The sequence below is a fragment of the Chionomys nivalis genome, chromosome 21 (genome assembly GCF_950005125.1).
Source record: "Chionomys nivalis chromosome 21, mChiNiv1.1, whole genome shotgun sequence".
NCBI classification, from domain to species: Eukaryota; Metazoa; Chordata; class Mammalia; order Rodentia; family Cricetidae; genus Chionomys; species Chionomys nivalis.
The window spans coordinates 9,950,319-9,978,183 of NC_080106.1; the positions used below are offsets into that span (position 1 = coordinate 9,950,319).

At 52.1% G+C, this 27,865-nt stretch overlaps 1 protein-coding gene across 2 annotated transcripts; it reads right to left on the reverse strand.

The window, feature by feature from the left end:
- Nucleotides 1-1,193: 1,193 nt before the first annotated feature.
- On the reverse strand, nt 1,194-22,212 carry Wfdc1 (WAP four-disulfide core domain 1). 2 transcript variants are annotated; one of them, XM_057753917.1, is made up of 7 exons: nt 21,790-22,212; nt 10,537-10,726; nt 9,132-9,209; nt 8,119-8,259; nt 4,714-4,755; nt 3,026-3,099; nt 1,194-2,034 (listed from the first exon to the last, which is right to left on the reverse strand). In XM_057753917.1, exons 1-6 carry the CDS (start codon nt 21,907-21,909, stop codon nt 3,041-3,043), a joined length of 630 nt encoding a protein of 209 aa, XP_057609900.1. In that variant the 5' UTR covers nt 21,910-22,212; the 3' UTR covers nt 1,194-2,034; nt 3,026-3,040. The 2 variants fall into 2 exon arrangements, with proteins under 2 accessions (XP_057609900.1, XP_057609899.1); XM_057753916.1 differs by having other exon boundaries at nt 1,199-2,034; nt 9,132-9,215; nt 21,790-22,209.
- Between the last annotated feature and the right edge of the window lie 5,653 nt (nt 22,213-27,865).

Sequence of the window (27,865 nt, forward strand, 5' to 3'; positions counted from 1 at the left end):
GAGGACCCTGGAGTCATGACTGCCATGTGGCTTAGAAGCCAGTCCTGGAACATGGTCAAGAGCTCCCCACCTCCTCTCCCTGTCTCCTTCCCCTGCCCCCAGATCTGTCTAGCCCACTCTCTTTTCTCCTAGCCTGGGGTTAAACCTTCCTCCTCCAGCATTTCACTGACTCCCATAGCAGTCATGGGGAGGTGCGGTTTCCATTGTCCTAAGGGCTGGACAGGCCCGAGAAGCTGCCCAAGGCCACTGGATGAGGATCTGGCTCTTAAGCCAGGTTCAGTCACGGGTTGTGTTTCTGCTGTCTTTAGCTACTTGGCTGGTGAACCCTAGGGATAGCAGCCCCAGAGACCAATACTCGGAAAGGTAGCCCAGACATTTCCCACCTCCAGGAAGCCCTCCCCAGCTTCTCCCCCAGAGCCCATGAATGGCTTTCTCCCACACTTACCTCATAATAAAGGCACAGGCACCACCTCGACTCTGCCAGGTTAGGTCACTGAACATGTAGGAAGGAGGGTTCTGGGGACAAGAGTCCTGTCTGCTTTACCCAGGATCACGTGACTGCTCCATGTAGCAGCACAAGAGGATGCCCCCTGGGGGTCACAGACACAGTACATCCTGCCCTGTGGCCACCTGAAGGGGACCTACCTTCTCCTTAGATCAGTCAGTATACTGATTTTGTGAGAAAGTTCTAGAAAAAGGGGGGGGCAAATGTGGGGAGTTAAACTGGAATTGCTGATGGAAAACCCCAAAGAGGACTGGGCCAAGGTCAGCAGGACCAGAGCACAAAGACATTGTTTAATTGCATCTGCTCCTACAGGGAAGTCCTTGTCAAGGGACTTGGCCCAGGGAGGTCACTGATCTGGATCAGCTCCCAGCTCACCTACTTGCCCCAGCTTCCCAGGGCTCCTGAGCTGTGGGGCGATGCACTCAGGACTCTGGCCTCAGGAGACACAGCGTCCCTGCATTCCTGGCCAACCACCAAGGGGTAGCCTCTAGCATGGCACATTTGAGGATATTAAATAGTTAAAGCCCTAAATCAGGCTTGAGATGACTCAGTGCTGACACCAAGCCGGACAAGCTCAGTTCGGGCCCCGAGACACGGTGCCAGGGGAGAACCAATCTCACGGGTTGTTTTCTGATCTCCACACACTCAGACTGTGGGAGGTACAGCCTTGTCCTCACAGATCAGCACGAGGGGAACTTGACATATTAAACACCCAGGGCTGTTCTTTCAAAGGGAGGGATGCATTAACCTGTTGTCTGCCCGGAAGGCTGGGAGAGAATGTGGTGAAGAGCCTGGTGACCTTTTTGCTATCTGGGTGGCCGAGACCACATCAGATCCTTTCGCAGACTTTGTCTGTGAGCTTGTCAATCTATAGGACCTATCTTTATAGAAGGGGTCACATGCAGTCAGTCTATAGTCTTATCTTTACAGAGGGTGTCAGATGAAGTTTACAAAGAGTTTTGATGTAATCACGTCCCTGCTTTATTGTGTACTTGGGATGGAGTTAACTATCGCCAGGAAAGTTTCCACCAAATTGTGCTGTGCTTACGAATGCCTAAAACAAACTGACTCCTGAAGTGTGAGCCAACACCAGCTACATAGTCATTTGAACTGAACTACTTTCTTGCCTCCAGAGGGTCATGACTCTACCGGCCCTGGTGGTCTCGGAGACCCTTGCAACAGATGTGCGCACACAGCTGCGACTCAGGTCTGATAAAGGAGTTCATTTCTACGGTGTGGTGGGCAGATTTATTTTGGGAGCAATTGGGTTGGATATAGGTCTTCACAGTCAAAATCTGCAAAAGTCACCTAGAAGCTGCAGGCTCATGTGACCAGGGTGCTGAGCAGAGACCCAGAACTTGTCAGGGGCTTCCCCCAAGTTGCCACGCCAGGCTGGGCCACACTGGGATTGGGAGTTCCTGGGAGCTCTGGACTTCTGTTCTGTGGCACTGGGCACGATGTCTAGGGTTGAATTCTTTTCCTGTTTCCGAGGCTTAGCATCTGGCAAGCATAGGAAGGGTCCTCAAAGGCTGTAAAGGAAGCAAAGGGGAAGGATACAGATGAATTAGTTGTGGGCAGGGCAAAGAACACTGGCCTTTTAAATTTCCATCTGCCCTGGACCCATCAGGAGCACCAGAAAGATGTGTTTCTGCAAAGATGAAATCCTTAAGGTCCCCATGGTCCCCGATTAGCTACTGACCATTCTTTCCCATCATACCCATTTTGTAGACAGGAAAACAGGTTTGGAGAGTGGAGATACTCACTTCAGGCTACAAAGTAGGGAGTGTGTTTCAGCACGGCTGTTTTTGCTGGACAGCCCCTATGCAAAGAGCCTCCTTGACATCCCTATCCTCTCAGCAGCCTGTCAGGGAGGGGTTCCTCACAGCTGAAGTGATGTACTGTGGGGACCGCAGTCTCCACGTCCCTCCACCTGGTGCCGTCGTGTCCTCCAGCCTCCTAGTCCAGGTGGTATCTTCTTACCCCAGCTTTCAATTGTGAGCCAGTGTCTCCCGGCACACACCCCTCACACTCGTTGGAGGCGGCTCCCACATCTTGCTAACCATTCCCTGTGCAGTCCCTGGTGTATCTGTGGCCTCCTTGTTGATCTACCAGGTGGCTGGTTTAGACTTCCTTCTAACAGGATGTCAACCTCACCTGTGGGATTTATCATTCCCTGTGATGTCTAGTGGAGACCGCTGGCTACTGCTGAGCAATGGGGTTCAGCAGATACCACAGCTAATGCTGAGCCGGGGGTGCTGGCACCACAATGGTCAGACAGGTGCTCCCTACAGTACTGTCTTGCAGAGTGGAGGAGAAGACACGATCTGTGGGGCACGGGAGGCACCACTGGCCTAAGCGTGGAGTCGTGAAGGCGGCAGACTAGAAAGGAGGTTAACAGCCAGGTTTAGGTTCTGCTTCTGACCTACTGGGATTTGGAGGGATTGTGACATTCTGATGTCGCCCTCTTGTGGCCAACATGGGGACGATGGCTGTCTGAGACACCAGCTCACCTCCACTTACCTGCCAGTCTTTGCTTTATTGAAAGTGCCTCTGTTGTCCCTTTCCAGGTTCTGCCACATTCTTGGAGTCCCCTTCTACAACAAAAACACAGTTGTCAGGACAGATGTTCTGCTCAAATTCTCACCTCGGGCCCCTTGTGAGCACCAGAGGTAGCGCGGATGGATGCCTTGGCATGGCATGGCAGGCTGCATGCTCTCCTCTTGCCTCAGCAGAGCCGCTGCCTGCATTTCTTTGTCCCTTCTTTAGTATCCTGGGGACTGAGCCCAAGGCCTCAAATCCGCTAGGTGCTGCACCTTTGAGCCTCATCCTTGGCCCTCCTGCCTACCCAATTCCTCAGCTCACTCATCACGCCCTGCAGCCACAGGGACAGCCACACCTCCCCCTGATCATCACACCCATCCTCCCACTGCCAATGCCTCCAACTCCATAGGCTGAGCTTTCTAGATCCCTCCTTAGGAAGCTCTTCTCCTTAGAAGTTCTTCCGGTCTAAAGGGTCCTTGTGGTATCTGGCATGTGACATCTGGAACCTTTATCACATGAAGTAACCACATAAGCTTTATGAGTATTTGAATTTCCTGCCTGAACTACTCTGTGAGAGGAACTGGGTTCATTGTGTTGGCAGATGGAGTCACAGCCTCCAGCCCTGAGTGGTGAGCAGTGACTGATAAAGACATGCTGTATGGATGGAAGGGTGATGGATTGATGGTGGACAGGTAGATGAGTGGATAGGCGAGTGGTGGATTCATGGAGGAGTGAGTGGGCAGGTAAATGGATGAATGATGGATGATGAAAGATAGACAGACAGACAGACAGACAGATAAAAGAATGGATAGATAGAGCTATAGAGATGGCTCAGAGGATAAGAGTACTGGCTGCTCTTCCAGAGGTCCTAAGTTCAATTCCCAGCAATCACATGGTGGCTCACAACCATTTGTAATGAGATCTTGTGCCCTCCTCTGGCCTGCAGGCATACATGCAGACAGAACATTGTATAGGTGATAAATAAATCTTTTTAAAAAATGGATAGGTAGGGTAGATGGGTAGAAGAAAGGATGGATAGAGGGATGGGTGAATGGGTAGATGCATGGATAAGAAGGGAAGATCAGAGAAAGGGATGCAAGAAAGAATGGATGGATGGATGGATGCATGGATGCATGGATGGATGCATGGATGGATGCATGGATGGATGGATGGATAAAGAGATGGATGGAAGAAGGGATAAGAGGGTGGATGGAAAAAGAGGTGGATGGGTGGGTGGGTGAGTGTATGGATAGGAGATTGGATGGATGGATGGATGGATGGATGGATGGATGGATGGATGGATGGATGTAAGAATGGATAGGTGGACAAATGAGTGGGTGTATGTATGAATTCTCATATAAATGAACAACCAGAAAGATGGATGAAGGATCATCTCTTCCAATTCCCTGAGTGAGGGTAGGAGAGACATAGCTGTGCCCATTCCCAGATTCTGACACTAGGTTGAGGACATGGTTGCCCTGAACCCCTCTCTGGCTCACATCTGTCCTGCGCAACATCATAATAACAGGGCTTGGCTTTATTTCTCAAACCTAATTGCCATTTTGTTCTCTAGCTCAGCCCTGGACTTTGATATCTCCGTTGCCTCTTAAATGCTTGCCTCCCTTCCTTGTGTCTTCTGCAGAGAAAGAGTGCCTTCTCCCTCTTACCTAGGTATGGCTTGTGAAGCTTCTGTCGCAGGATCCGCCCCTCTGGAAAACAAGTTGGAAGAGAAAGTTTTCAGGCGCTTGCTCGGGAGGCCGTGCTAGTCAGTTTCCAGTTGCATCATTGCACAGATATTTTGACATTATTTTGAGGGTCAAAGGGGACCTGAGACCAAAAATATCCTCCTGACTGACCCTAGGAAGTGGTCAAGAGCCTGCAATTTAGTGTGTGTGCATGTATGCAGGTGTGTGTGTGTTAGCTTGCATGCATGCAGGTGTGTGTGTGTGTGTGTGTGTGTGTGTGTGTGAGAGAGAGAGAGAGAGAGAGAGAGAGAGAGAGAGAGAGAGAGAGAGAGAGAGAGAGCTTGGAAGCCAAAGAAGAACACTGGGTGTCCCACTTTACCGTTTTCTACCTTATTCTTTTGAGGCAGGGTCTTTCATTGACCCTGGAGCTAGGCTGGCAATCAGCAGTCTCTCTGATTCCGCCTGACCCACCAGTTGTGTGGGATTTCACACCTGGCCAAACTCAGCTTTTTTTTTTTTCAGCTCCTCATCCTTGCTCAGCAAGGACTCTTACACACTGAGCCATCTACCCAGCCCCAGAAATTAATTCTCAGATGGCCCAAGAAAGCACGTATGTCCATTTCTATTGAGGAAAAGGGAGGGAGAAGAAAAATGTTTTAACAGTGCTGTGTGAGGGCCGAAAAATGCAGGCCCATTTCCACCTCGTCTGACTGTCAGAAGAGGGACAGGCGTAGTTGTATGGCCTGACTCAGGAGGTGATTGCTTTTGAAATTAAAATAGCTCATTCTAGTAAGCCTGTGCCATCCGGACAGGTGGTCGGGATATGCAAACATACTTCTGCACCTTCTTTAGTAACTATGAGGTCACCTAGGGAATGGTGGTCTTCAGAATACATGACCTAGAGCACTTTCCCTACCTAGACAACAGAATGCTGATGATTCAATGTCTCAGAGTGATAAAGCATTGACTGTGTGAGTTTTCCGTTTGTATCACGTTGATAAAGTCTTTTGTTACCTTGTACCCCCCTTTACGTTGGGTATAAAAGCCGTGGGAAAATAAACGCAGGGGAATTTCAGGATATCAGTCACCGGAATGCCCTCCCGACACGTTCTATGTTCTCTGTCTTATTATTTTTAAGCGTCTTCATATTCTTTACTTATATTTCTTCATTTCCCACGTTCCTACCCTGGTAAGAAGTATTTTTGTTGAGGCCAGTGCTGGGCCTGGAGGTGGTCCCAGTAATGTTTCTGCAGCATTTTTGTAAGTCTGAGATTACTCTGAATATGCAGTTTAAAAACCTTGTTGTTGTTTTTTTAAACTGTCTCTCTCAGTTACTGTGGCGTGTATGTCTTCTTCTATCTGCTGGGAGTTTTGCCCTAAAGGAAGATGAGGGACTTTAAGATGACTCCAAACTCCGATATAATTACCACTAATTATTCCTAAGTGACAGCCCTGCAGTCAAAACTGGGAGAATTTGCTTCCACCTGGGAGGCTGGAGGTGCTCCTGGGGGGGGGCACACATAGCACACATGGGCATGTGCAGGTGCAAGCACACACAGGTGCATGCTTAGGTCTATACATGCCCTTTGCAGCTGGCGGGGCAGGTCCCCAACCTGATTCCTCCCTTTTACTGTGCCCGGGCTGAAGGTGGCATACACCCATTGAGCTTCAGAATCTGTCCCTACAGTGCCTACTGCATCACCCCAAGCCCCACTTTACAGATAGAAAAACTGAGGCTGTGAAAGTCTATGGTGACAGAGCAAAGCCACACTCAGAAAAGAAGAAGCAGGCTGCAGATGTTTCTCACGTTCTGAGTCTGCACTCCTGCCTTCATTGTACTTCTTTCTCAGGCTTGGACATTGCTGGTGTGGTCTTGTTGGACGTCCTGCTCTCTCTGCTCAGCTTCCCCCAGGACATGGGTTCCTTTGGACTGGGTTCAGACTCCCTAGAACTGGTCTGAACCAGTTTGATTTACACCCATTTTAGAAACTATAGAATCAAATGAGCAAGATCAGCGGACTACAAGGACTTTCTGGGGCTGGGATGCAGCTCAGTTTGGAGAGTTGCTGCCTCGCTACACAAAGCCCTTTGCTCCATTCCCTTGTGCATAACCCAGTACAGCCATGTGTGGTGTCGGCCTGTAATCCCAGTACACCAGGATAGAAGAATCAGAAACTTAAGGTCATCCTTATCTATAGTAACTTGAGGGTCTGGTCCAGCCTGAGCTACATGAGACCTTGTCAGAAGAGGCAGGGATTGGGGCTTCCAATATACGAAGCATCCTTAGCCCAGCTGGGGCCTCTCAGGGAGGGCATCCCTCTGTCCTGCAGCCCCTGAGGGCTGCCTGCCTTCTATGTCTGCAGGTCCACCCCCCACTACTCCCCTCCCTGTGACCTGACATCCAGGGATCGGCAGCCATAAATGGGAAGATTTGTGGAGCCACAATGGTCATCATGTGTGCGGGTTAGCCTGGCTGCTCCTTACAGAACCCCAACTCGCGGCTTGATCACCCTGCTCTCAGCCTATCCCACACTGACTGGAGCTTGTGCCTCCACTGCTTCATCCACAACCTCAGCCACAGATGTGCACCGATGGCCAGCTGCCATCCGAGAAACAAGGATTCTCAGACAATTCAGGTTCTAGGAGGTTTGGGTCACGCAGATGGCTCAGCAGGTAAAGGTGCCTGCTCTGTGCCTAAGCTTGATGGCCTGAGTATGAGTCCCAGAACCCACATAAGGGTGGAGGGCGAGCCTGGACTCCTCAAAGTTCTCACAGGCCACATGTGTGGCATGTGCCTTCTCTTGCTCTACCCTGCATGCACACACACATACACAATAATAATAGATTTTTTTTTAAACATTCAAATTCTGTAGGGTTAAAGACAGATCTAGAGATGGGCACACAAGATCCAGTGTTCCCCAACACCTGTGACTACCTGGCTCCACTCCCAGAACTCGTCTGATCCCATGACAACATAAGTGGTCCCCATTGCACAGGGTAGGAAACTGAGGCTCAGAGAAATGAAGAGACTGACCCCAAGGCCAACCAGGTAGCTGACGCAGAGCTAGAGTTACAGGTAGGAGCAGGACACAGAGGGAGTAGGAAGTGAGGCTAAGGGACTCTGAGCCAGCCCTAGGTGACAGGCAGTGGGTCGGGCCGGGACCAGGGCAGACTAGGGCGGGGCTAGAGAGGCTGGGGTGGGGCCAGGGCAGACTAGGGTGGGGCCAGGGAGGCTCGGGCCGGGCCAGGGTAGACTGGGGCGGGGCCAGGGAAGACTGGGAGGGGTGGGAGGGGGCACAGACTGGGGAGGGGCCAGGGAAGACTGGGGCAGGGCCAGGGAAGACTAGGGCAGGCCAGAGCAGAGTTTGGAGCAGCAGCCCCTCTTACCTGCTTGTCGGCGCTGCTTGACGCACTGCCCATGGTTAGGTATGCCCTGGGCAGGGTCCCCTGGGCGCAGGATGTGGCACTCATAGCCTGAGGGACAGAGTAGTGGCTCTGCCCCATCCTCGGTGGTGCTGCATGCCTCTGCTGTGGAGGGACACAGGCCAGGTCTCAGATGGAAGACCTGGGGAGCAGACAGTGCACCCCATCCAGAAAGGCCACTTTCTAGCCCCACCCAGATACCAAGCCATATGTGTGTCTCTCACACGGTGCACACATGGACACTCAGACTCTGGGACATATTTGTACATACACGTGCACCCAGAGAGACCACCTCCCACTGCTTCCAGACTCTAGGCGGCACCTATGCCTTGCATACAGACACTCTGAGGGAGCATCTACCACCAGCGCCCAGTGCACACGTACACAGTCACCGTATCCTAAACACACCATCACCCAAAGAACCACATGTGAATACATGTACACAGGCATACCCTGAAACATGCACACACAGCTATAGTCACCCGTGTACACACAACACACCCCAGTCAACACATATATACATGCTTTTTCACACATGTGCTTGCACACACACACACACACACACATTCAACCACATCCACAAGACTAGGTGTAGCATGCCCTGATGGACATGGTCCACACGAGGGTGTGCAAAGCCACAGGTACAGCTGCGTGCACACATGTACAGCCCGACCTCTGCAAACCCCTGGGCCTCAGGCATGTGTGTGGTTCCTTTAAGAAATCGCCCTCCATGCCCTATCCACATAAGAATTCTTTCTTCATAGGTGGCAATGAGGCCCTTTAAGACTTTAGGGGTCCCAGATCCCCTTTCTTCTCATTCTCTACTGAGATGGAGGCTCACTGTCAGGGAGGGCCTCACTGTTTTTTCTCACCCAGGCCACAGAAAGCAGGCTGGGTCCCCAGTCAGCATCCCTGTGACCCATGGAAGCCCAGTGAGAAGGAGAGCTGGCTCTGACTTGGGGACCCATGGCAGGTACCTTGTAATACCTCCTCAGGACCATCCAGCAGCCAGCCATTGCCACCAAGCCATCGGGGTTTGGGCTGCACCAGCCAGTCTAGAACTGACAGAGAACTGGGTGAGATGAAGGTCTTCCTATGGCAGTTCGACACAACCAACCTTGAGGGAGGGGCATCTCACCTCATGAAAGAGCTTTCATTGGCTCCAGCACACTGCCCCGGGGGACATGCTACAGGCCTCCAGCATCTAGGCCACCGTCACTCTCCTGTACCCCAATCTCACAACCAAGTGCTAAGGCTGAGAGACCTGGGTCAGATATCATTGTTGTTGTTATCTCTAACTGACGTAACCACCCCTGCTGACGGGAAATGAATGAATGACTCCGTGTTCACCGAGTGCCTTGCATGGGTCCAGAGACCACAGTACCGGGATACGGGAAGATATGGCCCTGTGGGGCCAACTCCAAGTGGGGGACACTAGGTACAAAAAACAGTAAACCCAGACATCTGCAGCCTGTAACAACGGGAAGGAGGGAAGGACCTGCTGGAGGAGGGGCTGCCGGCAAGGGAGCATGCTCGCAGAGGAGGATCCCAGAGCTGTGAGGAAGTGAACCTTGTAGTTGTGCAGAGAAAATGTTAGGGGCACCCAGGTGTCAGATCAGGGTTTCACCTGTGCATGGAAGAGCTGCCTGGGGATAACTAGGAGAACTGCCCAGCTGGGGACATAGGGCACTGGTCAGGGATTTTAAAGGAAAGGATCAGGATTTTATTACTGTTATCTTTTGAGACAGAGCCTCACGTGGCTCAGGCAGGCTCTGAACTCCTGAGAACAACCTTGAACTTCTGATCCTTCTGCCTCCACCTCCTTGAGTGCTGGGATTACAAGTGTGTACCACCACACCTGGCTTATACAGTGGTGGGAATCGAACCCAGGGCTTTGTGCTTGCTAGGGTTACCAACGGAGCTACATTCCCACCCTGGATATAAAGATATACGTGCATCTAGAATGTTTATTTTTTTGGGGGGGCGTGTGCATGTGGAGGTGGTGAGCGTGTTCTCTCCTTTCACCATTTGGGTTCCAGGGATTGAACTCAGGTCGTCAGGCTTGGTTGCAAGTGCCCTAACCCTTTTATCCCAAACTCTCTTAGAGGTTAGCTGTCCCACAGACTGGACCCCAATTTAAAGGGTGGAATCTCACAGTGGTGACATTATCCCTGGAATGTGTATATTCCATGCTGGGGGCTCCACGCATGCAGGTGAGGCAGTTGCACCCCGCAGGTACGGCAGAGTTGCAGCTGAAGGCTGCAGGTGAGTACCCAGGCTGGGCAGCAGGTAGCTCAGCACAAATACAGCTCAGCTCCTTCTCCTCCTCAGCCCAGCACTGGATCCACACAACCCCTAATCCCCTGACCCAGCTCAGCTCACCTGGTGGAGGTGGCACAGCCTCCAGGCAGGCATAGGCACAGCCATTGTAGCAACAGCGCCTGTGTCGTGGACACTCGGAGTCGGCATGGCAGCGTGTGGCCTGGCAGGCACCTGGAGGCAGCGTCTGTGGGGGTGGTGGGCAGCGGTCTGCACGGGGCTGCCGGGGGCCTGTTGATGTACCCTCTTCAGCCTGTGGGACATAGCAGAAGGGCATCAACCTAGGCTCTCAGCCCAAGCTTCCTCCCTGGGAAAACAATCATATGGGCAGGTCGGTGACTGGAGCAGTTCCGGGGTTGACTTGCTGTTTCTCTGAGTCCCCAAAGAGAGGGCTGCAAGAGGGAAGCAGAAAGGATGGGAGGAAAGAAGGAAGGAGCCATGGAAGGAGGGTGTTTTTGGAGCGTATGCTAAAGCAGCAGCCTACATTCTAAGTATGACCCCATGATATAACTCTCATCTGTCTGCCTACATGTGTCTATACATATATGGGTGTACATGTCAACGCACATGCAGATACGAAACATGTATATTTCTGTATAAACATATCTTTTTTTTTACAATCCATCAACGTGTCTAGAGCTTTAAGAAGTCACAGATCACACACAGAATATAATCCCTAACATCTTGAATAAGTCTCACCCGCTACTAACATGGAGGTGGCAATGGCACTGGAGAACATTTGTGTGCTCTCTTTTGTTACACTAATCCAAAGCCAGGCAAACAGACGCCTGGTGCGGGGTGCCAGAGAGGCTTAACCATGCTCTGATTCATCCAGTTCTATCCAGTTCTGCTCTGTAGTTTTGGTGACTTCAAGTCTGGGTCCTGGGAGTTAGCCATCTGCTATGTGACCCTTCTCCATGTGGCAACAACACAGCACCTCTGTCTTTGGGTTTTGTGATGGGACATGCACAGTGCCCAGCGTGACATTTGTCCCTGAATGGAAACTAGCTCCGTGCCACCAGAGGCCACTCCTACAAACTAGCCTTTTGCCCGGAAAATTGCTACAGTCCTTACCCACACACCCCTTCTGTGCTGCCATCTCTGAGGCTGTGGACACCATGCACTACTGCTGATGTCCTGCAGGGGGAGTGTGGTCGCAGGCAATAAATCCTACTTCCCCGTTAGCATCAGAACAGGCAGTGTCTTTCGGTTTCCTATCCGAAAGCTGGCACGTAGGTGGGACCAAAAGCAGGCAGGGTGGGGTCAGCTAAGATGGGGTGCTCTGGCTATAGCCTGCTTCACCCAGGAAATCTCTTCTTGCTTGCACAGATTGCTCCTTCAATTCGTGAAAAGTAGGGGGCTCAGTAAGGAGCTTAAGGAGCTTGCCTCACAAGTGTGAGTGCTTGTGTTCATTTGCCAGAACCCTTGTAAACATCCAGGCCCACTGAAAAGCACTGGTATCCCAAGTGCTGAGGGAGGCAGAGACGGGCCAGCCTGGCCTACTTTGTGAGTTCCCTGTCTCAAAAAAACAAGGTGAGAGCTGGGCAGTGGTGGTGCACACCTTTAATGCCAGCACTCCGGAGGCAGAGGCAGCTGGATCTCTAAGTTTGAGGCTAGCCTGGTCTACAGAGTAAGTTCCAGGTTAGCCAGGGCCATTATACAGAGAAATCCTGTCTCGAATAAAATAAAATAAAAAATAAAAGAACAAAACAAAACAACAAACAAACAAAACAACGAACAAACGAAAAATCAAACGTGAACAGAGCCTGAGAAACAACACCTGGGGCTGTGCTCTGATGTGCACACAAATGCACACACTCGCACCCACACCTGCACTTATCACACATACAAACATCTACCTCACACGTACACACATGTGCCCCTCATCTCTACAAGTCTACTCATAAACATACATACATACAGCTCTCCCCCAGACACATGCAAAAATAAATAAATGAACCAAAGAAGCGAATGATAAGAGAAAGGCATTCTTTGTGGGCATGGAGAAGAAAGTCAGACTCAAGGGAGCCTTCCGACCCCTGCAGTCTTCAGTCTTCAGCATTCCGCCCCTCTCTGTCTCCTACATTTATACGCTGTCCCCAGTTGCTTGGAAACTGCCAGCGGGGGACATAAGCCCTCACCCTCCACTCCACATTCATCATCTACAGGATTAAGTGAACCAACCCTAATCCTGATCCACTGTGACAGCCATGCTGGCCCCTTCAGAGGGTGACTGAGAGCCACCAGGTACTGTCTGTCAGGACAGCCATGCGGGCCCCTTCAGAGGGTGACTGAGAGCCACTGGGTACTGTCAGGGGAGGTGACGGGTTTTCTTCCCAGTAGGTTCCATGTGCAGGCACCATGGTGCCTGGGACTCAATAGCTGGCCTCTTCTCTAAGCTCCCTGGCCTCCTGTCTCTCTGGGGGGGCAGCCTGAGTGAGGGATCTGCGGAGAAACGGGTTTTATGCCTGCCACTGCTGTCCCATGGGAACACAGCCTGTATCTCACGGTGGAGATAAGCACCTTACTCTCCTTCCTGACAACAGATGCTCCCTGGGGACTGAGAACTGAGGGGCCCTGAGTAAACAGTTTGGAAGAACACTCTGTGCCCTACAAGGTGTCACTTAGAAAAGCTCTCAACAAAGGTACTTCCTGAGATCTGAGAGCTCAGAGAAACACAAGGGTGTACTCTGCAGCCCCTCCCGGTCCCAGATTAAAGGCTTGATGGCCCCAAGGGTCAGGCCAGGACTGGCTCACCAAACCCCTCTTCTCCCCCCATCTTCCCTCCCATCTTCCTACTGCACCCTCCCCAGAAGTCCTGGTTGTCCCCTGCTAGCCGTCCACCACCTGCCTGGATGGTCACTATGTACTCTGCTCACACGCAACACCCTATCCAGTCTTCTGTCACTCCTGGATGTACCTGTGTGCATGCATGTGCACATGTGTGTGTACACATCTGTGTGTCGGTATCTGTGTGTTTGTCTGGGTGTCTGTCTGTTTCTGTGTGTTCTATCTTACTAGGACTCCACAGTTTAAAGACTAGATAGGGCTAGCCCATGTTTCTGTGTGTTCTATCTTACTAGGACTCCACAGTTTAAAGACTAGATAGGGCTAGCCCATGTTTCTGTGTGTTCTATCTTACTAGGACTCCACAGTCTAAAGACTAGATAAGGCTAACCCATGATTCATTCCAGAGGCTGCCGTGATGCTACCGGTATCTCTGACTTGCATCCGTCCTGCTCTTTGCACATGCTGTCCCCTCTCTCCGCTGCTTTCCTGACACCCTTTACTCATCCTTCGTGTTTGGACCCAGGAGCTGGGTCGACCATGAGGCAGACTCAAGAGGAATGGGACCAAGTCTGACAGAGTTCAGATTAAGGGCTCAAATTTAAGAATCAGATCAGTTTGGGGTTGAACCTTAGAGCTGTGGGATTGAGTCTACAGCAAAAAAAAAAAAAAAAAAAAAATCACCAATTTACTGGAGACTCAGTTTTCCTCACTTTACACAATGGGCGCGATAGCAGTAGTTGCTGTGGTTGCGGTAAGACCTGGCTTGTGTGAGGTGCCCAGCTCAGCACCCACACTGCTTCACCCCAGTTAGTAGTGACCACCATGGCTTCTACTGAGTTTGACTCTGTGGGTTCAGGGACCTTCCTTCCCATCTGTATAACATTCTGTCAACAACCTACACCAAGGCTCTTCATCACTCCCTGCCTCCATCCCACACGTCACTCTCGGGGAGTGATTGGTTGGGCACCTGCAATGCCACAGGCTGAGGCGTGATGCTAAGACAGGTTCTAAAGCTGGCAGGGCTGGAGAGATTGCTCAGTGGTTAGAGCACTGACAGCTCTTACAGAACACCAGGGTTCGATTCCCAGCACGCACATGGCTGCTCACAGCTGTCTGTAATTCCAGTTCCAGATAATACAGCACCCTCTTCTGGCTTCTGTGGGTACTGCATGCACGTGATGCGCAGGCAAAACACCCATAGACATAAAATCTTAAGCACAGAAAAGAAGGAAAAGAAAAATGTGTCCCTGGCCCCAGAGGCTCTGGTCCAGCTGGGCACAGAGGACATTCAGAGACAGACACCCTCCCCCCAAATAGTGTAGTGGGAACGTGACAACCTCACCGTGACAACCTCACTGTGGCAGAGTGCTTGGGAGAGCAGGGAAGGGGGCACGTTGCTTCTGTGCCCACACCGCTCTCTGACAATTGCTGGGTATGGCTTTATCTCCCTCTCTGATGGGTTCTCTTGCTGGCACTGTCCCACAGTGAAGAAACCGAGGCACATGGTCACCACCCAAGGAAGCACTCAACTCAGAGTCTGGGCCATCTGGTTCATGGCTGTGGCCTGAAGCAGTTCCTGACAAGCTCTTACCCCTCACCGGGGCCTGCAGCATGCCGTGCTGAAGGTGCTATTAGCCCACTTTACAGATGGGGAAACAGAGGCTCGGGACTAGAACAGGCATCTTGCTCAAGTCAATGCGGTTGGTTCTCCAGAGACAGAGGCAGATTGGATCACCCTGACTCCTCCAGAGCCTGGCTCTGAGGGTCCTTCATCTAATACACCCCAGCTTCCCCTCTCCTGGGGAACAGCCAGTTCAGGACACAGTTAGTCATCTGCCATTCTCATCTAGGTACATTCTAGAAACAGCTCATTCCCAGCCCTGTTTGTAGTCATAACCTACCCTCCTTTCCTGCCTATATTGTCACCAGCTAGAAACCAAACAAGACCACATCAAATCCCTCACAAAAGCCAGAGACTCAGCCAGAAAGACAGCACCCTTCAGGAGGGCGTTGGCACCCCCTTCCCATGCTATTCAGATTTCATCTTACCCCCACTAGGGACCATATTTTAAGGGTGTCTCCAAACACCTGCCTTGTAGAAACCCTGGGTACCACTCAGATGTCTCTCAGCTCTACATGCCAGACTCAAGTAGAACGATTCCCCTAAGCTCTTCAGTGCTTGGTGGCTGTGTTTAACCTGGAGAGAGATTCTAGTACCTATAGAGGTTGGCAAAACCTTTTTGGTTGATGCCACCCACAGGAAATGACCCTGCAGTGGGCGTGAGAGTGAAGAATCAGGAGGTTCAAGCTCAGTGTCCTCAAACAGCCAGAGGAGGCCGGGTGGATAAGTGATGGGCATTTCAGGTTGGAACATCACATGGGCCTTGGGGAAGGACAAGAACCAGCCACATCCCCAAACCTGTCGCGTGTTGTCACATGCAGATCATGTGCAGAGTGAGTCCCCCCACACACACACACAAGGAAACCCAGGGCAGGGAACCCACAGAGACAGAGCCCTTGGGTGGCTGCTGGGAGAAAGAAAGCAAATGCTCATTGGTTGTGGGTTTCCTCTGTGAAGGGAGGGAAGGAAACACTATAGAAGCAGAGAGAACTGGTGACTGCATAGCCCTGTGCATGTACACAAATACACACACATAGGTACACATACAGAGAGACAGATACACACACACACATTCATACACATGTAGATACACATACAGAGAGATACACACACATAGATACATATAGAGAGACACACACAGATACGCACAGATACACATACAGAGAGACACACACAAGACATACACACATAGATACACACACAGAGACACACACATAGATTCACATACAGAGAGACACATACGTAGATATACACACAGAGACGCATACAAACACACACACATAGACACACACACTGACACATAGATACGCACACAAACACATGACACACACAAACATAGATACATACCAGACATAAACACACACATAGATACACAAAATACAAGACATACACAAGCATAGATACATACCAGACATAGACACACACACATAGATATACATCCAGACAAACACAAGACACACATACAGACATACCCCAAGGGTTTGTCTTAGCCCATGGATGAAGCTTAGCTGGTAGTGTGCTCGCCTAGCACACTTAAACACCAGGGTTCAATCCCCGCCCTGAATGAACTGGATGTGGTACACATGCCTGCAATCCCAGCACTCAGGAGGTAGAGACAGGAAGATGAGAAGTTTAAGGTCATCCTCAGTGACATAGGGAGTTTGAATCCAGACTGGGCAACATGGGATCCTGTTTCAAAAAACTAAAAAGTAAAATTAAAAATGTCTTATGGTACAACTCAACTTAAACATTTTTTTTCAACTTAAACATTTTTAAACAACGTGAATAAAAAGAAATACGTGTTGTGGACAGGGCTCATAAAAAAGTAGAGGTCCACACAGATAAGCGATGTGTGGAGGGGGATGGTATGCAGACTGTCTTCGACCTTCCAGTTCTGGGCTGTTTGGAGGGTAAATATCAGTACTGCCCCATTAGAGAGAACTATGGAGTGACCTCCATCTAGGGAGCTGGCACCCCACCTGCAAATCTGCGCTCACCCCACTCCTCCCCTACACTCTCCACCCCTTCATTCCATAAGAGAGCTTTGCCCTTCTTTGGAATGTTCTAGAGACTTCATAGCTAGACCAATAAAAATGTCTTCCAGGTCTGGTTTGCATGGTGGAGGAAGAAAGCCAACTTTCCTTGGAGCTCCACTTGCCCTTCCTCTGGAATTCGGACGTCAGAGATCTAAAAATAAGTATCTCCCTGGCCTGTGTGCTGGGGCTCAGAGTGAGGATGCCCTGGGCCTCCACAGCAGGCCGTGGGGCTCTTCCCAAAAGGGTGCTCTGAAGACTTCAGCTGGAGCGGAGTCACTGTCAGCTGCACACATGATGCCCCTCTAGAACTTTCTATGTCTCCTTTCATTCTCTGGGTGACATGAACACTCTCTGCCTGAGCCTATATGCTTGGGGCTCTCAGCTGGCCCTGAGGAATTCTGGGCTGGACCCCAAGACACTGCCCATCTTCAGTTGGCCCAGTTCCAGCTTGGGTGGACTTTCCCCTGATACTAAGTAAGCCAGACCCACCCTAGGAGCAACCCCTCCTGCTTCCTTTGTCTTCTGCAAAAGCAGCTAGAGAAAAGATAAACAAATCTCACTGATAAGAGCAACAGAGCAAAGAGTGCAGGCAAGACACCCTGAAAGCAAGCACGGAGCGGGGCGGTCTCTGGGGAAGGGGACAAAGATGGTCTGTGCCTATAGTCCCAGCTGTCATGGGCCCAAAGTACCATCATAGGTTTCACACATACAGAGACAACACAATACATACCCTAAACATGCATATGCATATATATGTTTATATATGTATGCAAGCTTTTACCCATAATATCTACACATACATCCCTGCACATACACTCAAATGAATACACACACAGACATAGGCATGAGTGTGTGTGTACGCACACCCAAAGTGGTGCCAAGCACAGACAAAGGCCTGGTCTTTTTAGTTTTTATTTTTATTTTTATATGTGTAGGGTATTTCACCTACACGTATGTCTGTGAACCACAGTGTGTGCTTGGTGCCTGCAGACTCCAGAAGAGGGTGTTGGATCCCCTAGAACTGGAATCACTCAGTAGTGAGCCACCATGAGAGTTCTGGGACTTGAACCCAGATCCTCTGGAAGAGCAGCCTGTGCTCTTAACCTTTGAGCCATCTCTCCAGCCCCAACTCTGGCCTTCTCTTAACCCACAAGGCACCTGTTGCTGATTTCCCCACTGCAGACACAGAAACTGAAGCTCCCATAGATGACTGTCCTAGGGAACTTGCTCTGTAGACGAGGCAGGCCTCAAACTCGGAAATCCATCTGCCTCTGCTTCCTGAGTCCCAGGATTAAAGGTGTAAGCCACCACTACCCGGCATCCCTAGGTTTTCTTTAGGGCTTCACGTGAGAAGACAGGCCTAGTGTTCCTGTCTGTCCCCTACTGGGAGTCACTCAGGAAATGAACAGCCTTGCTCTAGAAAAAAAATTCGGTCTCCAGATATAAGCCACGCCACTGAACAAGTTTGAGGTAGGATGAACCAGGGAGGGGACATAGGTAGACATGACAGGCAGGTTTAATGACCATCTCACCTCCATGGCCTGGGCTGAGAGGAGAAATAAACAGTATAACCTTGTTGTCCCCCACAAGTCCACAGATGCATAAGTCTCAGAGCCAGCAAGACAAAATAGCCACGCCCTCCGAGGGCTGTGTATCAGATGAGCTGCTCCCTCCCAACTGTGAGCGAGCGATGGGCACTCTGGTACTATGACAAAACACCTGAGCAAGTCAACAGGAAGGGAAGCAGGAAAGGTTCGCTTGGGCTCAGGGTTTCTGAGGTCTCACTCTGAACGCTGTCTCGTTTGCCTGAGAAGCAGACCGTAGCAGAAACCAAGTGGAGAGCCAGGAAGTGGGGAGACAGACAGCTGAGAGGAAAGGCAGGGACAGGTCAAACCTTCAAATTCAAGTCCCCAGGGAGCTGCTTCCTCCACCAGGCCCCACCCTCTCAAGTTCTTAGGACATCTTACGTCCTGACTCTCCACCCAGGTATATGCCCATTAGGGAAATGATCCACTAACCCATCCCCAGTCCTCGGGCTCTGACCTGTCAATCACCTCCCACAGGCCCCTTCTGTCTCCACTACTGCATTAGGGACCAGACCTTCAACACACGAGCCTTTAGAGAATGTTCTAGACCAGACAGTAATGAATTCTCTGTTGTAGATATACTGGAGTTAACATTCAACTGTGACTCTGTTCTCAATAAAAGTAGCTGCCCTGAGGCTGAGTCTTTTCCAGGTGCCTGCAGCTGGAGTCCCAAGGTCTGACCAGCCCTCCGTCATCAAAGAATCAGCACTGAGCAGCAGGAGGGGAGCAAGGCTACGGGTGCATCTTGCCTCTAAGCACATGTAGACTGCATCTCTCCTGGTTACTCTCAGGTTAAAGGATGGCCTGAGACCCAGAGAGGGGCAGCGAGTGGCCCAAGCCAGCACAGCTCCTTGATAGGTCTATGCAAAAGGACTTCTAAGCCTAGCCTCTGAGTCACAGCCTGGCCTTCCCCGGGGTGTGTTCTCTCCCCCCACTTTCTTTCACTCGGTCCCCTATGCCTGTCTGAGCAGCAGGGAGGGACTGATGTCTGTGGATAATGCAAAGCCCAGGGATTGTGTCCAAGGGGAGCACGAGATACAAAGAGCTGGGCCTGGGAAAGGTAGAAAAACATCTTTCCTTGCAGCTCGCCCCTCCCTCGGGCCCTCCTCCCAGTCCAACCCCCTCTAGATGGCCTCTGGCCTCTGTGCTTCAGGTCATGCTGATCCTTCCAGGAATTCCCCCCTTCCTCCTAACTTTTTTTTTTTTTGAGACAGGGTTTCTCTGTGTAGTCCTGGAAATCTCCTTACAGACCAGGCTGGCCTTGAACTCAGAGATCCACCTTCCTCCTGAGTGCTGGGATTAAAGATGTGTGCCACCATGCCTAGCTTCCTCCTAATTCTTAATCATTCCTCAAACTCCCTTCAGGATAGCTGCCTCTTCCAGGAAGCCTTTGGAGGTTACGTGTCTCATAGGAACTCCATCTCCAATCCCTTCACTCTCTGACTCCCCTCCTGTGATTTCCTGAGTCGTGTCAAAAACATCCAGCTCAGCAGGGATTAGTATCCCAGCCCCATGCTTCTTGACTGGGCCAACTCATATTGCCCATTCAAAGTCCCACGTCAAATGTCTCCAACCCTAGAAGGCCCTTCCTGTTGCTCCTGGGCAGGGCTGAACAAGCTCCCTTTCTGTCCCCATCACTCTTTTTTTTTTTTTTTTTTGGTTTTTTGAGACAGGGTTTCTCTGTGGTTTTGGAGCCTGTCCTGGAACTAGCTCTTGTAGACCAGGCTGGTCTTGAACTCCCAAAGATCCGCCTGCCTCTGCCTCCCAAGTGCTGGGATTAAAGGCGTGCGCCACCACCGCCCGGCTCCCCATCACTCTTGTTTCATGTCATGCACAAGAATGTTCCAGGTGTCCATCTGAACTGGACAAGGGATCCAGCAGCCCCAGCCCCCGGAGCCTGCATCCCTCCCAAGAGGCAAGCATTGGTACTTCACCACCCTTTGATTTAAAGCCCGTGAGACGCACCAGCCATTCCGAGTCCTGGGGACTTTCTGCACACCAATCCACACATCTGCTCAGTTGTGTGAAGTGTCACCACAGGTACACTGTCCCCTCGATCTGTGCTCCTTTGGAAGGTGCCCACCTTACACCCACCCCGGCCCTTTCCTCATTAACTGTCTCCTCAATACTCAAAAGCTCACACACACACCCCAGGGCTTCCTTCCTCCCATTGATGCTCCGCTGCCCACCCTGCTGCGCAGACACCCCAGGCAGGCGCTGGCGGACAAGTCCCACACCCAGGACGGTGCCTGCCAAACAGTGGCCCTCAAAACACCAGCACCGGAGTTAGGAAGATGCCTCCATGGATACTGCACTCTCCATGCAAGCGTGGGGCCGGAGTTGGAATCTCCAGAACACCTGTAAAAGCTAGCAGGAGTGGCGGTAACCCAAGGGCTCGGAGGCAGGCAGGATGCCCAGGTTGAGTTGGCCTGCTAGACTAGCCCACCTGGCTGGGTTCAGGGAGAGACCTTGCCTTTAAACTAAATGGAGTGATCGAAGTCAAGCAACTGACACCAACTGCCAGCCTCCACAGTCATTTGCACACACATGTCTGTGCATACACATGTGTCACGCACACCTGTAAGCACACATGCATGCATGCCACACACAACAACAATAACAACAAAATCTCCTATTTGCCGAGAGGAACACATCACTCTGTCTTTTGCAGAGGAGATCATTGGGGTCCAGAGAGGTCAAACAACTTGCCTGAAGTCACACAGCCAAAGACAAGCCCTGCCTTAGACCCAGCCACCGTGCCTGCTTCTCGTTGGCTTTCTTCTCAGAACCTTCCTAGGGATTGCTGTCATTTGTCCCCAGGTCGCCTGCTTCCCCTCAAGGGGAGAGCTGGCCTCTTCATCTTCTACCAACAGGTTGCCATCTAGAGCTTGGCTGGCATACTTTCCACTAAATGGTTCCTTGCTTGAGAAGACACCACAGCCAGGCTTCAGGCACTGGGGGTGGGGGTGGGTGTTGGGGTGAGGGGGGCACTAAATGCTCAGTTTGTCCTCAGATTCTTACTAGACTCTGCTTTCCAGGAAGAAGGATGCTTCAGTTAAGTTTCAAAAAGCCAAGTCTCCCTGTGGGGCAGACATGTCTTCCTCACTGCTGGCAAGAGAGTGTCCTTGGGAGGGCACTGAGTCCCCTCTGCCCACGATCTACTACAGCTCAGATTGAAGACTCCCACCCTGCTGAGAAACCACAGCATCTGAGGACCTGTGCCCCTTGGGTCACTTCCCACCTACCGAGGCCCCCATCCCTCCTCCCACATCCCAGCACTTACGCGAGACTTCTCGACCAGCCTGGAGGGCAGCAATGCCTCCCAGGTGTCCTGCGTAGAGCTGGTGCCCAGTAGCAGCAGGAAGCCCAGAGCCCAAAGGGCCTTCCGGCCCCAGCAGCCCATCCTGAGGCTAGTGGCAGGGTTTTCTTCAGCACGAGTGACCTCCGCAGGCCGGGGAGAGGAGGTAAAAGGGGTTAACGGGGAGGAGGGACGCTGGCCTGGGTGGGGCCTGAGAGCGGGACCAAAGGACTTTGCCTGCTTCAGGCTTGGTCCTCCGCACAGGGTCCCTGGGATCCTGTGTCCTCACCCAGCACCTGCGCCCTGGGCGATGGCTGGTCCTCGGGTTATTTTTAGCCCACCCTGTAACTCCGGTGATGAGGGTGGCTGCAAGTTGGACAGCTCAGCACGAATGGCTGGGCAGAGGGAGGAGGGGGCACCGGCAGAGACGTGGCCGGGAGGGGCCTGCCACTCCTCTCTAACCAGCACGCTGTTGCTGCCTCGGGCTGGGCTGGGCTGGGCTGGGCTGCTGGCTGTGGCTGCTTTCAACACTGCTGGTGACTGTCCACTCCAGAAACTGCTTTTGAGGGTGCTGCAGGTAGGGGACAGGGGACCCCAGGAGCTTGTGACCCTGGTATGGGAAGGTAGATTAGGGGTTCTTATCTCTGGGTTCCTGCTCTGGTGTGACCCTGGGGCAGAATGGGACTGGCTTCCCATTAAAGCATCTTTGTCTGTCTGCGCTGAGGGTCCCGATGCAGGGAACCACTCAGCGCTAGCCCACCACCAACATGCCTGTCTGTGTATGCAGAGGTGGATGCGGTTTGGATGCCCATTTCTCAGAAGAGGACATAGAAGTAGAAGAAGGCTCCGTGCTTGCTCTGACATCAGGCAACATTGTGGGGTGAAGGTGTGATTTCCAAGCCCAGAGGACCACCTGAGGGACTCTCCTGAAGAAGGTGGGGTCAGCCCTCCATGCGGTGCCAGTGGCACTTCCAGGGAGATAGGGGTACAAGCCTCAGTTCTGCCACCTATGAGAGGACTCTGGGGCACAGCCTGTGAGGTAGGTTGGCACTGGCAGAGTGGGTGCCCATGAAGGTGGGTCCATCCTCCCACCCACCACCATAAGCACCTGGGACCTGGGGCCCTAAAAGCAGCTCCCAGCCCCCATTTCCCTTCTCCACATGTGCCTACACTACATTCTTGGACAGCAGGCTCTTGGCCTAGTTCCTGGGTCTCTCCGTGGGTGGCCTGGCTTCTGCCTAAACTGGGATGATGCTCTTGGACACCCTCCTGACCTCCCTCCGTCTTAACTGTGCCAGGTTTCCTAGCTCCCCACCAGGAAGGCTTTTCCTCCCAGTACGCCCCTATCACACACAGCATTTCCTCTGGTCCCACAGGTCCCTCCGGCAAGACCCGCATTTCCACTTTGGCTCCTGATAGGGTCTCTCCTATGGTACCACTTCTGGGTGCATCTACACTGACTGGGGTACTGACCCTGTGTCTTCTGAACTAGACAGCCAGCTCCACCAGATGGGTTTTCCCTGTTCTTCTTCTTGTTGGCCTCTTTGGTCACTCTGGAGTCACAGATCTGATACATCAGACTGTGTCCTTGAGCAGTAGATGAATACTGCTGACCCTGCTGTGCCTAACGCAGGCGCTGCTGGGGTCCCCTTCCCATTTTTTTGCACTTGTGCCATCTAATCCAATACACAGGCATGGGACCATAAAGCATGTGACATATGGCAGCTCCAAATAAGTCCATGTGCCAAATGCAACCTGTGCATGTGTGTGTATGTGTCTGTGTGTGTGTATGTATCTCTCTGTGTGCGTGTGTGTGCATGTGTTTGTAGGCCAGAGGACAACCTTACTCACATTCCTCAGACACTGACCATTCACTTTATTTTTTAAATCGTTCCTCACTGACTGGGAATTCTCCAAGACGGCTGGGCTGGCCAGCCAGTGAACACCAGGGACCCTTCCGTCTTGGCTTCCTCGGAGCTGGGGTTACGGGCACACGCTGCCACACCCTCCTCTTTGTATGAGTCCTGGGAATCCAACTCAGGTCCTTGTGTCTGCCGGGGTAGCACTTCACCAGCCAAGCCATTCAGCTCGGCTCTCACAATGGCCCCAAAGCACTTTGTAAACTGGTGGGGAGCGGGCATTTCCTTGACATTTGCCTGGGACTGCATTGAAATGGCTCCACTGGGTCACATAGAACCATGACTGTGTCTTGCCCCCCTCCCGTTTCCTTGTATGGTCATATGGCTGCGAGGAAATTCTGTCACTCTTCTGAGACACCTCATCGACCTCTAACACTTGACTTCCCCCACGTCAGGCCTGATCCAAACCTTGATCTCACTGCGAGCCGCATCAGGCCACAGTCCTGAACAAAGCGACTGAAGGCGGTGGCTGATTTTTCTAATAAGCTCTCTGTGTAGGCACCAAGCATTTGGAAGCTAAAGGGGGGTAAAGAGGAGGTTGGGGACCTCTGTACTCGCTGCCACATCTGGACTTGAGTCCTGATGCAGTGAGGGAGCTGGACCAGGTTGCCACAAGCTGCTCAACATGTGGCCACTTGTCACACTGGGAACCCCACCTGGGAGCTGGGCTCACCAAGACCGTGTCTGAACCTCCTCCAGCTGTGCCCAGCACCTGGCCTGTATCCAGCAAGTGCTTGCTGCTGCTGAGCAAACTTAATCCTCTCAACCACAAAGACTCTTCCTGCCCCTCAGATTTAGGGATGGGTGATCCACAAAACCAGGCCTGCAGTCTGAAGTCCTAAGGTGTGAGTAAACTGACATTCGTGTCCCCTAGATAACACTCAAGGGCCAGGCATACATTAGGCGCTCAATAGATGCTCTTGGGTTGAGCCACCAGTCCCACAGTGGTAGTCAGAGTCTCTGAGCTCATAGTTAAGCCTTCACAACGGTAGGGAATAAAAGGACCCTGCAGAGGATTGGGGACGAGAAGGGCAACTGCTCAGGGGACATCAGGGGACAGGGCCGTGGGAGGTCAAGGCGCTTGAGGAGCTGCTGGGCTGACAGCGCTTTGTGTGGAAGTAAAAAGGCCCAAAACCAAAGAGAACAAATCTGCCTGGGGAGCCAGTTCCCCTTTTGATCAGGGATTTGATGTGGCCACAGGATGACAGCCACTGGATGCTTCCAGCAGGGCCCTGGGTCCCACTGTGAGGTCAGGACCAGCCCCTTTCCCAGCTCCAAGTCCCAAGTTGCCGAGATCTTTCTAGTTTGTGTGACCCAGACAATCTGGACTTTCCCCCAGCCTGGTAGGATGCCTCCCTGTGAAGTCTCCAGCCTGTGGTGAACCTTCCTGCAGACTTGGGGGTGAGCCTTCCTCCAGTGAACCCCGGGGGGGGGGGTGTCTCTACCAAGGAGGAGCTACCTCAGAAAAAGGAGAAAACAGAGAGAGCTGTGCTTGGGGACTCAAGGTAGAGGGACACAGTGATCACTCAGGGTCGCAGTCCTCCAGGGAGACACAGTTTCAAGCATGCTGATCAGCCCAGGCAAAAGCAGTACTGACTCATACCTCATACTCCAGTGGGAATGACTTCCGGCACTTAGAAATATGGTGTAGGAGGTGTGGAACCCATTCATTCGTTCATTCACTCATTCAAGCCTGTGAATATCTACCTGTGTCAGGCTTGAGGACACCAGGGAGAGGGCCCCAACCCCCATTCTGTGCCTCTGTGGTTTAAGAACAGGGGAGGACTCAGATATCAACCCACAGTTCTGATTAACATAAGGATGCCAAGCCTTATTCTGAGGGTTTGGACAATGGCCTTCCATTTGATCAGCCCCCACTCTGCTCACGGGGTCAACATCCTATCTCAGGTCAACACCTGGTGTATGGAGAAGAGTCACTCATTTAAAGCTAGGCATGGTGGCACACAACTGTCCTCCCAGCCTCTGGGAGGCGGAGGCAGGAGGATTACAAGGTAGAGGTCAGCCAGAGCTACAGAATGAGGCTGGGTCTCAAAGGGAGACTGTCTCCATCCTGCCGCAGAGGCTGGGCGTCGGAAAGGGGAAGAACTGGAAAGAGGACACAGCCGAGAGGCAGAGAGGGGACCAGATGGGGAACGGAGCCTGCGCTAAGAACCACTGTGCGGTGTGACCACGGGAGGTCACTTGAGATGTGGGGCTAAAGTCAGAGGCCACAGGGAGGCTTAGCGGGGGCTGGGCTTGGTTAGGGGGTGGTGGGGGGAGATAGGCTGGGAAGAACTGAGATCCAGATTTCATGGGGAGGGTAGAGAGGATGCAGGCCGGGGACCACAGCCCTGGCTGGTTGTCCCCAAGTGCTTGGGCGGTGCCATAGGGACCCATTGTTTTGCCAGATCGAGGCTGGCTTGCCACTGAGAGCCCTTCCTGTATTAAAAATACGCTAACAACACCGCCCCCCCCCCCCCGTGAATGGATAAAAGGCCAGGTTTAATCAAAGCACGTCACATTCTTTTTTCTTTTAAAAAATATTCTTTTTGAGAAAGGGTCTCCCACAGCCCCAGGCTGGGCTTGAAATCCCCATGTAGCTGAGGGTGACATTTGAATGTTCTTTAAAATTACACTTATTTATTTTTGGAGAGGGACACAGTAGCATGGGTGTGGAGATCAAAAGGCAGCCTTTCGAGAGTTCACCGTGTGGATCCCATGGAGTGGACTCAGATTGCCAGATTTGGCAGCAAGCACCTTTACCCACAGAGCCATCTTGCCAGCCCTGGAACTTCTGATCCTCCTGCCTCCACCTCCCAAGGTTACAGATACGTGCCGCCATATCGAGTTTATGTGGTATATCCTTATTCCCTTGCCTTTAGACAGGAAGAGACATTCAGAGATGTTAGCAGCTGTCGGTTGGGAAACTTGGGTCTTGTGTCCAAGCACATTGCTGTGTGACCTCCGGCTAGCCTCTAGCCTCTCTGAGTAGAAAGCTGAAAGACAGAGCTCTGACATCTGATACATCAGTCCCATGATGTGCCCTGGAGCAGCGCCTTACCCCTGCGGCTCCCTTGCTATGTTCAGCAAAGGCAGGGGTGGGGTGGGGGTGGGTATATAGTTGGGTGTAGGAGTAGAAAGCATGAGGGGGTTGAGGAGGGGGAAATGGGGTGGAGCAGAAGGTGGGAAAGGCCTCCCCAGTTGTACAGGGTGGCTGCCCCACTGGCTCCACTCCTGGCTGGATTTGAAACAGATGTTGCCCTGGGCCTCCTTGTCCTTGGAGACCCTGGCCGCCCGGCCACTGACCTCCACTTAGCATCTTTTCACTTAGAGTTCACTGTCCTCCCTGCCAGGGAGCTCTCTGCTTCCTCCCCAGGCTGCAGCAGCCTGCCCTTCCTTCCTGCTGGCCCAGATTGACCCACCCAGGGCCAGACTGTGGGAACTGGTCCCAGGATCAGCTCTGGGTCCTTGTCTTAGGGATTGATGCAGAGAGGCTCCCCCTTTTCAGTCAAAGGACATTCAAGGCCAAAGGCACTAAACCCCAAGGCTGGGTTGGTCCTGCTGGGCCCTTGGCCAAGGCCCCTGCACTGCGGACTCAGGCCCCAGCCATGTCCCGCCTTCCTGGACTCATCCCCAAGCTTAGTGGGTGACCCGGCCTTTCTTTGTGTATATTTCCCCCTGGAAGCAAATCTGAGCTAAACCACAAGGAAGGCTGCTCCACTAACACCGAGGGCCTTTGGCAGCCCCTCTCTTACCCTGGCAGCACTTCAGTGACCCCTGCTGGAGAGTCTGAGACCACACCACATCTGGAGCTACAATAAGCCTGCCGAACCAGAAAACTCTTCAATGAAGACAGACCTGTGTGTTTTCACACATTTAATCCCAGCACTCAGGAGACAGAGGTAGGCAAATCTCCATGAGTTCGAGGCCAGCCTGGTCTACATAGTAAGTTCCAGGCCAACCAGGGCTACACAGTGAGACGCTGTCTCATACGAAGAGAAATGTGGCCTCTCCCAACCTGTAACACTGGGCCTCCAAGCTCATGACCCTCCAAGCTCCCTGGTGTTTTTTCCACCCCAGTACCCTCCCAACACCCACTCACCTTTGATCCCCCCAGTTTGTCCTAAGCTGGAGAATTGGTG

Coding starts and splice junctions, on each gene's coding strand:
- Wfdc1 (XM_057753916.1), bottom strand. CDS start 21,909: ATGGGCTGCTGGGGCCGGAAGGCCCTTTGGGCTCTGGGCTTCCTGCTG. Junction 8,260..9,131: donor TCCTGAGGAGGTATTACAAG/GTACCTGCCATG, acceptor GTCCCTCCACAG/CAGAGGCATGCAGCACCACC. Junction 4,756..8,118: donor CAAGCAGCGCCGACAAGCAG/GTAAGAGGGGCT, acceptor CTTGTTTTCCAG/AGGGGCGGATCCTGCGACAG.